Source organism: Gobio gobio (assembly GCF_949357685.1).
Source record: "Gobio gobio genome assembly, chromosome: 10".
In the NCBI taxonomy this organism is placed as follows: domain Eukaryota; kingdom Metazoa; phylum Chordata; class Actinopteri; order Cypriniformes; family Gobionidae; genus Gobio; species Gobio gobio.
The window spans coordinates 57120724-57137404 of record NC_137116.1 but is presented as its reverse complement, the minus strand read 5'-3'; the positions used below and the strand labels follow the sequence as shown (position 1 = coordinate 57137404).

Here is a 16681-nt window from a genome sequence, read left to right as displayed (position 1 = left end):
TGAAAACAGTCCAGGGTTTTTCTCCATATAATGGACTTCAATGGGCTCCAAACGGGTCAAATGTCAGTTTCAGTGCAGCTTCAAACGACACCAGATGATGAATAAGGGTCTGATCTAGACAAACCATCAGTTTGTGAGAGAAACCCAGCAGTATTTATGCTATTATTTTACCTCTTATCAGACGAGCGTGATCATCTCTGAGCTCAGACATAACTTCCGCTAAGTGAGGTCAAATATGAGCGTGGTCATAGATATATCAATAGTAGATGCCTCATTCTACTGATCCGTGCAAGCGCTAATGAGGCATATACATGTACATCTATAACCACGCTTGTATTTTATAGCAGTTCAGAGTCGATTCTGACAATAATTTTATTTATCGTGCAACTTTGCAGAACGTTTACATTCACAGACAGCTTTATCACACACTGCATGAAAGAGGATATTCAAAAAACCATCTTTTAGAGTTAGGCTTCAGGTTAGTCTCATTTAATTGAATTACTATAGAGGTCATGATCTAAATGGAAACATGTTTGTGTTTGTGTCTGCATCTCCAGCCCTGCTCTCTGACAGAGAAGAAGAAGAGTCGCGTGGGGTCTGTGGTGATGCCGTATATCATGTCCTCCACGCTCAGACGGATGTCCACCATCTCAAACGCCTCGTCTGGACACTCCAGCGGCTCAGGCTCCTCTGACGGACGCTCCTCCAGACCTGCATCCCAGGAGTCAGTATATTCTCTCCTTCCTCGAAATCGCCCTCATTTTCAGCAGCGCTAATTTGTGGAGGTCCTGTGGTCACGGAATGATTCAGTTTCCCATGTAATTACGCCTCTGCTCGTGGACAAACATGACATTAATCCAGTTTAACCTCCAAGCTTAATTGGATCTTTTAGATAGTGGATTTTCGTTAAACAAGTGCTTAATTACCATTAATTACCCAATAATTTAGATTAGACTCAAATCCGGAAAAAAAAACATCTTCTCACTGGTCAGCTTGTTTTCCCTGGAGTATTTGCAGATGAAATGGTCATCGCACTTGCCTGTAAATGTTTTCTTTCTGGAAAATCATTATTGTGGATGAATGATGGCTAGGCGGAAAGAACATGAAAAGTGCCGTTTCTGTTTTTCTTTCCGTCTCACTTTTATGCATCGTTTGATGCCATCCGAGTAATTCTTATTTTCCCTCAGATTTTTTGTGCCAAAACAGTCAATCATTTCGTTTTTATGACCGTCACTCTTCATAGTTCATATTAGCTGTTGAACACTTCACATCAATTATTAAGTATTTAGATCAGTTTTACACAGGTTGACTTAACATCTGCCATTACACTCGTTTCCTGTCCTTGATATTTCTTTGCATGTTGCATTACTTAGATATTGCATGAGAGGGAACGTTTTATTTCTGTTGGTTGGTATTGTGTATATATTGGCTGATTAGATATTTAATTCTATGTTTATTTCCCATTTAGATGATGATCACGTAAAGCTAACCTTTAAAAACACTTGTAGTTTGTTACATGTGAATATCCATTATTCATACTGTACCTTGTATTAGCTTGCAGCATTTAAAACTATGGAATTAATTTTTTATTGATATATTTTTTTATTTATTTAGGCAAAATAGTATATTCTATGGATCCCCACACGTGACATGTGGACAAAAAAAAAAAAGATATATATATATATATATATACACTACCAGTCAAATGTTTGGAATCATTAAGGTTTTTTAATGGTTTTGAAAGAAGTCTCTTCTGCTCACCAAGGCTGCATTTATTTAATCAAAAATACAGCAAAAACTGTCATATTGTGAAATATTATTCCAATTTAAATGACCTGTTCTCTATTTGAATATATTGTAAAATGTAATTTATTTCTGTGATCAAAGCTGAATTTATCATCATTCTTCCAGTCTTCAGTGTCACATGATCCTTCACTAATCATTCTCATATGATGCTCAAGAAACATTTATGATTATTATCAGTGTTGGAAACATTGTTTTAAGGATTCTTTGATGAATAGAAAGTTCAAAAGAACAGTATTTATCTGAAATATAAAGCTTCAATATATCAATGATATGTTTTCCACATTAATAATAATCATAAATGTTTCTTGAGCATCAGATCCTCATATGAGAATGATTAGTGAAGGGTCATGTGACACTGAAGACTGGAGGAATGATGATAAATTCAGCTTTGATCACAGAAATAAATTACATTTTACAATATATTCAAATAGAGAACAGGTCATTTAAATTGGAATAATATTTCACAATATTACAGTTTTTGCTGTATTTTTGATTAAATAAATGCAGCCTTGGTGAGCAGAAGAGACTTCTTTCAAAACCATTTAAAAACCTTAATGTTTCCAAACTTTTGACTGGTTGTGTATATTGTGGCCACGAATTAAGAATTTGTTTCCATGACTTAATTCGCTCCCTCGTTTTGATTCAGCTAAAACAAGGGAACGAATTAATACAACGTGGCCACAATTCAGTAAAACAAGGGAACAAATTCTCAATTTGTGGCCATAATATATATATATATATATATATATATATATATATATATATATATATATATATATATATATGCTCCATGTATGGGTATCTAATATTCATTTAATGTCAGTAATTTGATCAGTTATCGGACATGACATGGAATTAATAAATAATGTAATTCTGAAATTCAAAATGAAGTAGATTGAGACGGAGTCATAAAACAAATCAGTGCTAAAATGTGTTGCTCAGTGAAACAATGCGATTTAGAGTAAACAATAGCAATAGCAAACAATATCAAACTTGTTCATGACATAAAAGTGAATCGTTGAGAAGAGTTTGGAAACCCTTAATGTTTCCTTCTGTGCGTTAAAACTTCAGGATTTAATGTTGTTTAATGTTTGTACTGTTGTATTGTGACTTTTTAATGTTAGTCGGAAGCATATGACATTTTATTTCTGAAAAAACGTCTGAACTTCCATTAATATCCATTTATACATATGCATCCTATGTTAGCATTTATAGTTTTAGCAGATGTGCTTTTAATGAAGTGCGCATATCATATAGAAGTAGCAATTACAAGACAGCTGGGAGAATAAGACAAAGATCTGTCTAAGATTTATATTATGTTGCTATTTGGAGGTTTCTGCTCCTGCGCCACTCAACCCACGAGTGGCTTACTTGTAGTCAAATGTGTTTCTAGACCAGATTACTAAACTAATACATACCAGAATGCACAAATGCATAATACATGGCAACATGCTCAGAGGATTTGTACAGGTGTGCAAATAAAAGTCTATCTGATTGTCTCTCTTTCTCTCAGTTCGCTGCTCTCCCGCGTGAGCGACAGCAGGGTTTCGGTTCTGTCCCGATCAGAGGAAGATAATCGGATAAGCAAGAAGAACAGGAAGGAATGGAGCATGAGCAAGTCTCAGGTCTTACTGGAGCGACCCGCTGACACAGACGAGGTGCTGGGAGCTTTTCTATTAATTCTTCTGTTCATGGCTGTTCAAAACTCTAAGGGCCAGGTTTACTAACAGCTTGCACCAGCGCACAAAGCCTGTTTTGGTGTTAAAAAACGACTGTCAGGATTTACTGAAGACACGCAGTGAAAGATAGCACTGGAAAGGTGTGCACAGGGTTATGTTTGCGGCTGACCTTATTGCATATGCATTTGTTGGAGTTTCCCTTTCAGACGCAGTATTTATGGGAGTTTACTGGTGTTTACTCCATTATTTACTTACCAAAAGAGCATGTCTCAAACCTAGGGCTGGACCAGAATATTCGAATATTCGTTCGGTGGGTTGGTACTCGGTTTTCAATTTTGGGTTTCGAATATTCGTTTTTTGTGAATGAATTACAGTGGGCGTGAACAAATGACAGAGCGACCGTGAACGAATGTTGTGTGCATTTTACTTTCGGTTTAGAATTAGTGTCACTTCGGGGGCGGGTTTCATTTTGTTCATTTCTTTATTTATTTAAAAGAGGACAATGTACATTGATCAACATTACAATAATGTAAATGTACCCGAGTTAGCTCAAAAGTGCTAATTTTCATCGGCAGTCCTCCAGCCAGATGTAAAAAATGGCAACCTTAAAAATAATCACAATTATAAAATCACAAAATAAAATGGCATACTACACATTATGGTTAGCAAATACAATGAATATAAAATAGTTCTATAATATATAAATACACAGAAGGAATTAGTGCCGACAGGTTTGATTCTCTACATTTTTTTGCATTCTTTTTGAATGAAGAGAATGACAAAGACTCTCTGATGGTTTCCGGTACAGTATTTTTAATGCTTGTTTATATAGGGTTTCTAATGGTTTTATCGTTGTAGAATGCGTATTGGACAAACTTATTAGGCAATATGTAATGTGGGATAAAATCATGGAAAATAAATATAATTTCGCAGCTTCTGTCGAAAGGGAGTCTCTAATGAATCTAAAGTTTACTAAACTGGATTTAATCCTATTACTAACTTTCTTAATGTGAGTTTTGAAATTGAGATTTGAATCTATATATCCTAAATATTTTAATTCTGTGACGACCTGTACTCTTTCTCCAGATACAAAAATTTCAGGTTTTATAATTATATTATTTTTTGAAAAGAACATGGAAACTGTTTTAGATATGTTCAATTGCAGACAGGATTGTTCAAGCCAAATTGAGATCAATGACATGGCCTCTGTTAGTTTTGAGGCAACTTCCTCTGTAGATTTTCCATAGGCCAAAATATCTGTATCGTCTGCATACATCAAAGTGTCACAAAGATGGTAAATCGTTAATATATAAACTGAAAAGAATTGGACCGATAATTGAACCCTGTGGAACACCAGTAGATAATAGTAAGGGTGTAGAATTATATTGGTCAATTCTTACGCTTTGTGAACGAGATAAAAGGTATGAATTAATGAGGCTAATGAATTTGGACAAGAAATTAAATGCATGAATTTTGTGCAGTAAAACTGAATGGTTAACTGTATCAAAAGCTTTGCGAAAATCCAAAAAATAGCTCCCACTGTCCCTCCTTTGTCCATATTTGATTTAACCTTTTCCAGAAAATAACATGTTGCTACATCCCTAGAATGATTAGCCCTAAAGCCAAACTGCATTGAATGTAATGGAAAAGAACTGCAATTAAGATGATTGGTGATTTGTTTAGCAATTAGTTTTTCAAAAACTTTAGATACCGTTGGCAAAATGCTAATAGGTCGGTAATTAGATGTAAGAAGGGCATTAGCACCTTTAAATATAGGAATGATAAGGGTTGCTTGAAAGGTGCGTTCATTAGCCAATTATTCTTAATGAGAAACACAACAACAAAACAGTACAATGACAAACTCACTTAAATAAGCGCTTCTACGTTTCGCTTTGAGATCAAATCTTCCGCGATCATCTGGTCCTTCAGCTCCTCGCTCTCAGATGAATGAGATCTGACTCCTGCTGCTGATGTGCTGAGACTCTCGCTCGGCTAATCTGTTCATCTGTTAAACTCAACTAAATGATTTTTACTACTATGAAATATCAAAACGACGGTGGGGGCGGAGCCACGGTGGGCAAGTAACTGGTTTTATGCCTGAACACTAACACCGACTATCACAGCAAGCCTATTACTCGTTATTACCAATCTAAATGAATCTACTGTGAAATGTAGGAGCTAATTATATATAGGCAAATAAGCCCCGCCCACAGGAGGCGCGCCTTTATTAGAGAGAAGAATATGTTCAGCCCCTCCCTCCGAAGCTTCGGATATTCGCTGTCGATTACTACCAAAGCTTCAAAGCTCAAAAAAAGGGTATTCGGACCATTCGTTCATTATGTAAATGATCCGCCTGTGTCTGTGTAATTTGCGTGTCAGCAGTAGATCACACTTGTGCTAATTTGCAGTGTTTAGTAAATCTGGCCCTTAATGTGGACATGATCACAGTCTGTTTGACATTGATTTGTATCATTTCATAGTGAAATCAAATGATTGAGTGGAATAAATTGTAGAATTGTGGACATTTATGAAAAGGACTAATCTAATATTTGGAGATATGATTCATGTTATGATCTGTGTGTGTGTCTGTGTGGTGGCAGATTCCTCCAGAGAAGCAGCCAAGGCCAAAAAGTCTGACGATAGGGGACCGGAGACTCACGCTCTCGCTGTTTCATGGAGAATCATCCAATTTGAGTTTACACAACCCACTCAGCCCTCTGCCTGCCACACCACACACACCACGCAGCTCGAGTGAGTGCACACACACACACACACACACACACACACACACACACACACACACACACACACACACACACACACACACACACACAGAGGAATTAAACCATGTTTACGCTGTAATACCCATGTCATTATAGACATTTGGGTCCTCATAAACACCTGTAAATGCACACACACACACACACACATTGTGTTTATGTCATGCTGTGGACCTCCCATTGATCCTTACAGAAAACATTTAGCATTTTACATGTGAAATAATGCTTTTCTTTTTTGTAGTTAAATGTTTTGGTCCCCTAAATGATAGCTAAACTTGGCTTACAGTACCAGTCAAACCTTTGGACACACTCAATTAATTTTTATTCACTGAGGCTTTCTTTCTGCATTGAATTTTTTTATTTGAGTTAATATTAAAGGAGTGTCTTTTCACACCAAGTGCAAATAGTGTGTCTTGTTGCCGAGTGTTATTCGCACTAGCTCCGCCTAACAATGCCTGGTTGGGCCAAATAAGATTGAAAAAGATTAAACAAAAATCCGCCTTTTGCAGAGCTCACTCTTCTCTCTTTTCCCATCACACATCACATCATAAAGGCATTTACTTTCAATAAAAATGAAGAAAATGTTCTAAAAGTGGAAATAAAGTGTCTAATGTTTAATAATAATAAAAGCATTTATTGGCTTTTATTGTCACATTAAAACGGCATCGCAGGGCTCCAGACTAAGGCTGCGTTCACACTGCAGGGCTTAATGCTCAATTCCGATTTTTTGAAAAAATGCGATTTTTTTTGCAAGGCCGTTCACATTTCCAATTAAATGCGACCTTTTGTGATCTCCTGTGTGAACATGAAATTACCCAGAAGTGACCCGCATGCGCAGAAGAGTACTCAACGGTCAACGACGTCACTTGTTGTTTACGGAAGTAGCCAAATATGGGCGTCAGCATTGGAGTTCGTTTAGCTTTATTAAAGTTATTTTCGCAACGGAGCCAGCACCATTACAACCTTCTCATGTTAAGAAGAAAATTAAAAAAGAGGAGGAGAGCAAGGTTTTTGGCCATGGCGTTTTGTGGAGCAGTGGTAGCAACATCGGTACAGAGAAACGTGTGTGTGCGGAGTCGCAGCCAGGAGTGGTGGGAGACTGATGTGAGTGGCTTTACTGATACCGAATTCGTCAGTAACTTCAGAATGACCAGATCCACATTCAATTATGTTTGTGAGCGCCTTCAACTAACTTTGTCACAGGAAGAGACACGTCTGCGGCAGCCCATAACAGTGCAGAAACGCGCTGGAGTTGGAGTGTATTAGCAACAGGTGCGTACTTCTTCTTTTATTGGCGGTTAGCAACTATTTCTTGTGCATTCAACGTACAATGATGACGTTTGTCGCGTATCAACGACGTGCGGGTCGGATACATGTGACCTGGCAGTTCAGACTGAAGACGCATTTCAAAAGATCGGATATGTATCGGATTTGGACCACATACCCAAGTGGCCTGGGTCGCATTTGAAAAGATCGGATCTGTGTCGTTCAGACTGTCATGAAAAGATCAGATACAGGTCGCATAAGGGCAAAAAAATCGGAATTGGGTCGTTTCAGCCTGCAGTGTGAACGCAGACTAACTTCTTTCACTAGGAGCACAATGGCCCCCAACTGAACATTTTAGGGGCACAACCAGAAAATTTAGGGGCTCACACCGTAAATCAACATGCTAACCAAATCTACAAATGTCCACTGTATTACTAATAGGGATCGGTATCGTTAAGGTTTTACTACTCTTACCAATACTGCTTATCGATCCGGTACTTTAACGGTATTCTTATCGGTTCTTTTTATTATACTGTATTTTTTTTTTTTTTTATGAAAAAAACAAACAAACAAAACATAATTAAGAACATAATTAACATGGCTTTATTTTTTTATAAAGCATAGCAAAAGAAACAGCAATGTTTGAACAAAAATATAAAACATCTGTGTGTAAATGGACCAGTGTGCAGGCATTCGGAAGGTGTGCTAACATTAATATGACTTCGAAAGAACAAACCTACAAAGAAATCTAATAAAGTAATGAAATGTAAAATAACACTGCAGAGTTTTCACTGTATAAATTGATAGATTAATGCTTATAAAAGCTAAAGTTATTCATTCAAGAGATGTGAATATTATCTCTTTGCCTTTTGTTCGTTTCGAATTAATGGCTCAATCGTCAGCAGGTTTATTAGACGCTGCCCCTTTAAGACCGATCGAATGTAGAACTACTAATAATAACTAATAACTAATAATAATAACACACACACACACACACACACAAGCCGCCTTGAGGTTGGAAACAGCGTCTCTTGAGCATTTAATAGCTCTTTATTATCAAACATATCCTGCAGTTTAGCAACAGTAGAGACTGCAGTTTACAACAATCACTGAATGTGGCGTTAAGTTTAGGTTTAGGGAGAAATGAAGGGAAGAATGAGCTCGACGGAACACGGCTATAGGAAGAGTTTTACCTCATATCATCTTTTTATAATTCTTGGAAGCCAAAATCGAAAATAAAATTAGATTAATATCACAGCACATCCCTAAAGTTTAAGCAGACTAAAGTTTAGTGTAGTTCTCTTGGCCAGCGTCCCTCATTAAGCTGACTGTGGTGAGAGCTCGTTCGCTTTCTCTCTTCTGGATTGCCAATAGCAAAAATGCATCACGGACAAATGGTTTAATATTCTCTCAAATAGAAACGGCTGGGAAAGATAGAATTTGACAGATATAACGTCTATCAATTATAAATAGTATGTGTATTTTCTTGATTTCTCCAGTACCGACAGTAGGCAGATTTACTGGTCACATGTGCGACTGGATATAAAATTCAGTCGCACACTCTCAAATTTTTGTCGCAAAATGCGACCATTTGGTCTCAGTCTGGAGCCCTGCATCCATTTAATCATTTTAATAAATATAATAATTTACACTCTGTTATTATTGCACCTGTTAATGTACAACAATACTGAGGTGCAAATAGTGTGTATCTGTCAAAATAAAGTATAAATAGCATCCAATTACTATTTACACCATGGGCGTTGGAACCATTGTATGTGTGCGGGACAAGACCCTCCCACTTTTTACGATCAGTGATATTGGACCCACCCACTTTTATCGTCTCTAATCCAGCACATGTCTGTTTACCTAACCCTAATCGATAAACACTTATTATTAAACGTGTTAGACACTTTATTTCCACTTTTCTAATATTTTCTTCATTTTTATTGAAAATAAATGCCTTTCCGATCTGATATGTTAGATCGGCCTATGGCGGATTCGAACCGCGGGTCGATTTGCGTCAGAACTTGATGCCATGCGTCTCACCCCTACACTATAGCCGCGGTTAAAGACATGGTGATTTCCGTAAACTTGTCTTGTCCAACCAGATGTTTAGTAAACAAGGCGATATATTTGTACTTAATGTAAATGGCATGTACTCCAGTAAAAAAATTCTGAGAGAGGACCCACCCACTTTTTTTTTGCTTCCGACGCCCATGATTTACACACATTGCACAGAACTACTTTTACATGGTGTAAATATAATATATCACTATTTGCACTTAGTAAATATAATCTATCGTTTAGTGTGAATAGCCGCTGCCTAATATTAAATACTACTGAATTACACAAATGTAAATATGTGAATTATATAGCAATCAAAAGTTTTAAACAAACTAAAACTCCTACAGGCGTAGACACTGCTCCAGCACATCTGTCTCAACATGAACACATCTCATATTGATCCTCTTGCCGTAGGTTACACGTGTCTCCCGAGCGAGAGTGACTTCAGCTCATCTGACCTCACGAACACTCCTCCACCAATGCCACCCAAGAAACACGAGAGCATCTATAACTCCACCTCTGAGGTAAGACGCGCCATTATTAGCACTTTACTTTGTACATTCATCTGTATTTTGATCTAAAACAAAAACGGTATAGAAAGCTAAAATAACATTGAGTGTGTTTACATGCACGTTCTTAATTGATTATGCTTAATAAACCGACAAAGCGTGTGGTCATGTAAACGTGTTAAAGCATTTTCCTTTATCGCCGTAAGGTCATAAACGGCTTAAGAGCTCAAGCGTGGGGCCGTGATCGGTGGAGCCTGTGCAATAAGTCCAAATATTATACTAAATATTCCACGCTCAACTGTTAGAGGGATTATAACAAAGTGGTAGCGATTGGGAACAACAGCAACTCAGCCACAAAGAGCGGGGTCAGCACATGCTGAGGGCCACAGAGCGGGGTCAGCACATGCTGAGGGCCACAGAGCGGGGTCAGCACATGCTGAGGGCCACAGAGCGGGGTCAGCACATGCTGAGGGCCACAGAGCGGGGTCAGCTCATGCTGAGGGTCACAGAACGGGGTCAGCACATGCTGAGGGCCACAGAGTGGGGTCAGCACATGCTGAGGGCCACAGAGCGGGGTCAGCACATGCTGAGGGCCACAGAGCGGGGTCAGCTCATGCTGAGGGTCACAGAGCGGGGTCAGCACATGCTGAGGGCCACAGAGCGGGGTCAGCACATGCTGAGGGCCACAGAGCGGGGTCAGCTCATGCTGAGGGTCACAGAGCGGGGTCAGCTCATGCTGAGGGCCACAGAGCGGGGTCAGCTCATGCTGAGGGCCACAGAGCGGGGTCAGCACATGCTGAGGGTCACAGAGCGGGGTCAGCGCATGCTGAGGGCCACAGAGCGGGGTCAGCACATGCTGAGGGCCACAGAGCGGGGTCAGCGCATGCTGAGGGTCACAGAGCAGGGTCACAGAGCGGGGTCAGCGCATGCTGAGGGTCACAGAGCGGGGTCACAGAGCGGGGTCAGCGCATGCTGAGGGTCACAGAGCGGGGTCAGCGCATGCTGAGGGTCACAGAGCGGGGTCAGCGCATGCTGAGGGTCACAGAGCGGGGTCAGCGCATGCTGAGGGTCACAGAGCAGGGTCACAGAGCGGGGTCAGCGCATGCTGAGGGTCACAGAGCGGGGTCACAGAGCGGGGTCAGCGCATGCTGAGGGTCACAGAGCGGGGTCAGCGCATTCTGAGGGCCACAGAGCGGGGTCACAGAGCGGGGTCAGCGCATGCTGAGGGTCACAGAGCGGGGTCAGCGCATGCTGAGGGCCACAGAGCGGGGTCACAGAGCGGGGTCAGCGCATGCTGAGGTCACAGAGCGGGGTCAGCGCATGCTGAGGGTCACAGAGCGGGGTCAGCGCATGCTGAGGGTCACAGAGCGGGGTCAGCTCATGCTGAGGGTCACAGAGCGGGGTCAGCGCATGCTGAGGGTCACAGAGCGGGGTCAGCGCATGCTGAGGGTCACAGAGCAGGGTCACAGAGCGGGGTCAGCGCATGCTGAGGGTCACAGAGCGGGGTCACAGAGCGGGGTCAGCGCATGCTGAGGGTCACAGAGCGGGGTCAGCGCATGCTGAGGGTCACAGAGCGGGGTCAGCGCATTCTGAGGGCCACAGAGCGGGGTCACAGAGCGGGGTCAGCGCATGCTGAGGGTCACAGAGCGGGGTCAGCGCATGCTGAGGGCCACAGAGCGGGGTCACAGAGCGGGGTCAGCGCATGCTGAGGGTCACAGAGCGGGGTCAGCGCATGCTGAGGGTCACAGAGCGGGGTCAGCGCATGCTGAGGGTCACAGAGCGGGGTCAGCGCATGCTGAGGGTCACAGAGCGGGGTCAGCGCATGCTGAGGGCCACAGAGCGGGGTCAGCGCATGCTGAGGGTCACAGAGCGGGGTCAGCTCATGCTGAGGGTCACAGAGCGGGGTCAGCGCATGCTGAGGGTCACAGAGCGGGGTCAGCTCATGCTGAGGGTCACAGAGCGGGGTCAGCGCATGCTGAGGGCCACAGAGCGGGGTCAGCGCATGCTGAGGGCCACAGAGCGGGGTCAGCGCATGCTGAGGGCCACAGAGCGGGGTCAGCGCATGCTGAGGGTCACAGAGCGGGGTCAGCGCATGCTGAGATTAGATTAGATTAGATTAGATTCAACTTTATTGTCATTACACAAGTACAAGTACAAGGCAACGAAATGCAGTTTAGGTCTAACCAGAAGTGCAATAGCAGCAAGTGCAGGATATACAATGGATGCGTAAGTGCAGGACATGGATATGTACTGAATATGTATAAATATGTATAAATAGAGAGACGTTATTACTATAAACAGAACTGAATTTACAGGTGAATATGTACAGTGAATAAATATACAGATGGCTATTACTATAAACAGAATTTACAGGTGAATATGTACTATGAATACAATATACAGATGGCTATTACTATAAACAGAATTTCAGAGGGTCACAGAGCGGGGTCAGCGCATGCTGAGGGTCACAGAGCGGGGTCAGCGCATGCTGAGGGTCACAGAGCGGGGTCAGCGCATGCTGAGGGTCACAGAGCGGGGTCAGCGCATGCTGAGGGTCACAGAGCGGGGTCAGCGCATGCTGAGGGTCACAGAAGTCGCCAACTTTCTGCAGAGTCAAGAGCTCCAGACCTCCAAACTTCTGTGGCCTTCAGATGAGCTCAAGAACAGTGTGTAGAGCTTCATGGAATGGGTTTCCATGGCCGAGCAGCTCATCCAAGCCTTACATCACCAAAGCGTGGGATGCAGTGGGGTAAAGCGCGCCACCACTGGACTCTAGAGCAGTGGAGACGTGTTCTCTGAGTGACCAATCACGCTTCTCTGTCTGACAATCCCATGGATGAGTCTGGGTTTGGCGGTTGCCAGGAGAACGGGACTTGCCTGACTGCATTGTGCCAAGTGTAAAGTTTGGTGGAGGGGGGATTATGGTGTGGGTTGTTTTTCAGGGGTTAGTTCCAGTGAAAGGAACTCTTAATGCTTCACCAAGACATTTTGGACAATTTCATGCTCCCATCTTTGTGGGTTCTAACCTTGAGGAAAGCCTTCCCAGAAGAGCTGAAGCTGTTAGAGCTGCAAAGGGTGGGCTGACTCCATATTAAACCATAGAATGAGTCCGCAAGTCTGACATTTTGAAATACTTTGGGGTTTTAAATGCTTTATTTAACATCACAACTCGCATATTAAACAGTGAAATGTATGGATGCTTACTTTCAACGGCCTGTTTGTCTTGTAAACACAGTTCCTTGCATTGCCGGGTTATTTATTTGCAGTTATTTCAATCAGGTTATCAGTGTATTGGTGTGCATGTAAACGTGCTCATTTCCAGACTGAAAATAATAAGCTTTTCCTCTTTTATGTCACCCGCAGTTCACGCCTCCTTTACCGACGAAAGCTGAAATCAAGCCTCCGCCTCCGCCACCCAAAACACGCAAGTCCATGTTTTCCACATATGAGAGCAATCCGCAATAAAGACACTCCGGTTCTCCGGACAGCGTGTCTCGAATTATTGCGATTGTATTTATGGAGAAAAACTGCTGAACGGTACTGAGCTGAGAGATTTAGGATTTTCTGATGATTTCTGATCGAAGGTTATCATTACCTTTTTTTGTGTGTGTAGCAAAACAGCAGTTTGATCATGAGAAAATGCTATTTTTTATTTGGAAATGAACCTGTAGTGTGTATTTATTCATCACTGCGTGACCAAAGGTTGGTTTGTTTGTTGAATGTTCAGATCGGCCTCGCATCCACTGGATTTATTGGTTTATTCCAGACCTGTAGCTGTGCCTTATACATAGAGATATTTCAAGTTATTGAAGTTTTGACTTCCTCTGTGCACATATTCACTTTGCACATTGCTCATAATTGTGGAGTTGTGCGTTCATGCGATTTCTAGTTGAACTTCTTGAACCAATAAATAAGAAAAGACTGATTATGTTTCACTGTAGAGAGCTACATTTGCATGAAAAACACAAACATTTGAGCGAGCCTATGAACTAAATTTGCCGGTAGAGAATGCAGTATAAGTAATGCAAGTTTTATCAAACGTCTCGTCGTCTGTGAGCTAGGAAGTCAGAATATCACTGTATGGGAACGCTGGATTTGTACACTGTCATTTTTGCTTTTTTATTTCTTTATATGATACAGATGTTTAGATGTGTTTTATTTTCTGATTCAAAATGTGTCTCTTCCATTTTGATAGAATGCAGATGCAACTTTCCATGTGTAAATTATGAATTGTAATGTTTTTGAGCATCAGAATATGTAAAAGTCCACTGGGTAAAAACGACATGGCATTAATGGGTTCTTATAATAAGGTAATTTGCATAAAAATGGCATAGTTTTGTACTTTAAGAGAGTTTTTCTTTGCAAATATGGTGATATTTAATTGATCTGCACATGGGAAATTCTCTTTCTGGATTAAACGTTTTGTACATTCTGTATTAAATCATGAAATTATGATGTGTTAGAGAACCAGAACAATGTTTTTATAAAGGGATTGTAGGTGTAAATGTTGATTTTTGTCTTGACAGGATTATTTAAACTTGAAACTGTAATTTAAATTAGATTTGAATGAGTGAATTAGTGTTTTTTTTTTATTATTTTCATTTGTTTGATTCTGAACAGAAAATACACTGGGATCCTGAATCATTTCAACATTCAAATACTTTTTTCAGTTTAATAACTGCATATGTTTTTAAGGTAATTATTTATATTTGTTTGCGATCAAGGGTAGTTTTGCCACCTGCAGGCAGAAACCTGTGAAAGTCAGTGGTCAACAACCAATCAGAAACTGTAATTTGAGAATTTTTGCACTCCAGTTTGAATAAAAGTGCCCAAAAAAAAAATCTTGAATCAATGTTTTACTAGTTATGGAGTTTAATAGTCAAATGACCTTTCAGTCTAAATAAATCTTCATTTTGTTTCTTTTTAAAACGTGCCAGTGTGAGATTTACCCATTTTGTTTAAATTTAAAGATTTTTGTATTTATTTATTTGATGGTGGAATCAAATTAGAAAGGAATTAATGTTTCACACTTTTCAAATAATCAAAAAAGACAATCTTTAATAGGCATATAGAATATGAATTTCTATTAAAAATAATGTAGTTGTCCTTGCCCAACCCACTTCTAATCCTTGATTTATACAAGAAAACATTCAGTATTAATTCAGAATCAACTTAAAGGTGCAGTGTGTAATATTCATGAGGATCTATATTTGTCTTTTTATTTAGAGAATAAAAAGACAAAGCAAAAATGGTTTCATTTCTAAATGTTTCTCTCATGTCTTGCCGTAGACATACTTTCCAGAATTGTATATGTTTGCTTTATATCTTTAGTGAGTTTTTCTCACTAGTCCCCTTTATCTCGCTCACTGGCAGTTTTCTTAACGCAGTATGTGAGCTTACATACATTTATTGTGAAAGTTGCTTATATAAATCATTTTAAATTGAAAATGTTCTTCTATATATAGCCAATTTAAGTTGGGAAACAATACGTTGTATTTATAATGTCACACTTACTTTTTATCTAACAGTTTAAAGGTTTTTTATACATAAACATTTATTTTTGTCCCTTATAAAGATTCATCATATTTGGGGGTCCTTGGCATCATAAAGTTTGAAAACCCCTGGATTAAGACATCAACGTGTCGTCCCGAGCCGCAGGGGTTAATATGGATTTGTCTGTGCATGTTTTTTATGTTTTTTTTTTTACTCTCATAGATTTTGTTAGCGTTATACGACTGACAGACTGCAACGGTTGGAGTTAACAATCTTCATTTGTGTTCTACTGAAGAGACAAAGTCACCTGTATCTTGGATGCCCTGAGGGTAAGAAGATACACATCACATTTTCATTTTTGGGTGAATCCCTTTAAATGCAGAGGACACATACTGAGTATGGTTTACCATAATTGGCCTTCACATGTGACTTTCACTTTTCATGACCTCATATTGACAACATCGAATATTTACCATTTTTAAAAAATAAGAACACATGCATTGCACTAGTAAAGGCAAGAAAGTGATTAAACAGTGACTTGAGTGTCAAATATCATAGACTTTAAAAAAATATGGATGTAGTGTCCATGACTTCACCCGTAGGATCTGAAGAGCAGTCTTGAAGTGTAAAGTCGGGTCGAGCTTGTCGTCGCCATCTTGTCAGCGCTTCACTCCGGATAACTGAAAATGGGCAAAGAGGCGGGACGTGGGCGGAGCTGAGGTGATGACTGACAGACAGCAGGCAAACGGCAATCCACCTGTCACTCAAAGTGGCCACGCCCTTAATTATGCAGCACTTTAAAGCTTAATATAATGTAAATGAATGAGTTATAAAATAATCCCCCCCCTCACAGTCGTCATGAAGGGCAACATTAGCCGTACAGACCAAAAGCACAGTTTGTCCCAGACTGTAAACATGTGTTCTTCTGCTGTAAAGTTGGCCATTTTAACATGAGCTCAGTGAGATTCTGCTCCTTCTGGAGTCTGCCTCTAGTGGCCAGTCCATGAACTGCAGTTTAACTCACTTCCGTATCGGCTTCAGGAGAAACTGCGAGAGGAGCCGCTTGTCAAATACTCAATGTATG

The 16681-nt window shown here is 40.5% G+C and overlaps 1 protein-coding gene across 1 annotated transcript in view; it reads left to right on the top strand.

Annotated features, from left to right (window-relative positions):
• Positions 1–15332, top strand: part of dock5 (dedicator of cytokinesis 5) — a 153753-nt gene extending 138421 nt beyond the window's left edge. Inside the window, exons 47-51 of the mRNA XM_079828037.1 lie at positions 558–724; positions 3320–3464; positions 6086–6236; positions 10010–10119; positions 13468–15332. Of these exons, the coding sequence (XP_079684163.1) occupies positions 558–724; positions 3320–3464; positions 6086–6236; positions 10010–10119; positions 13468–13569 (675 nt within the window). The 3' untranslated portion in view covers positions 13570–15332. The remainder of the gene's footprint in view (positions 1–557; positions 725–3319; positions 3465–6085; positions 6237–10009; positions 10120–13467) is intronic.
• Positions 15333–16681: the final 1349 nt, after the last annotated feature.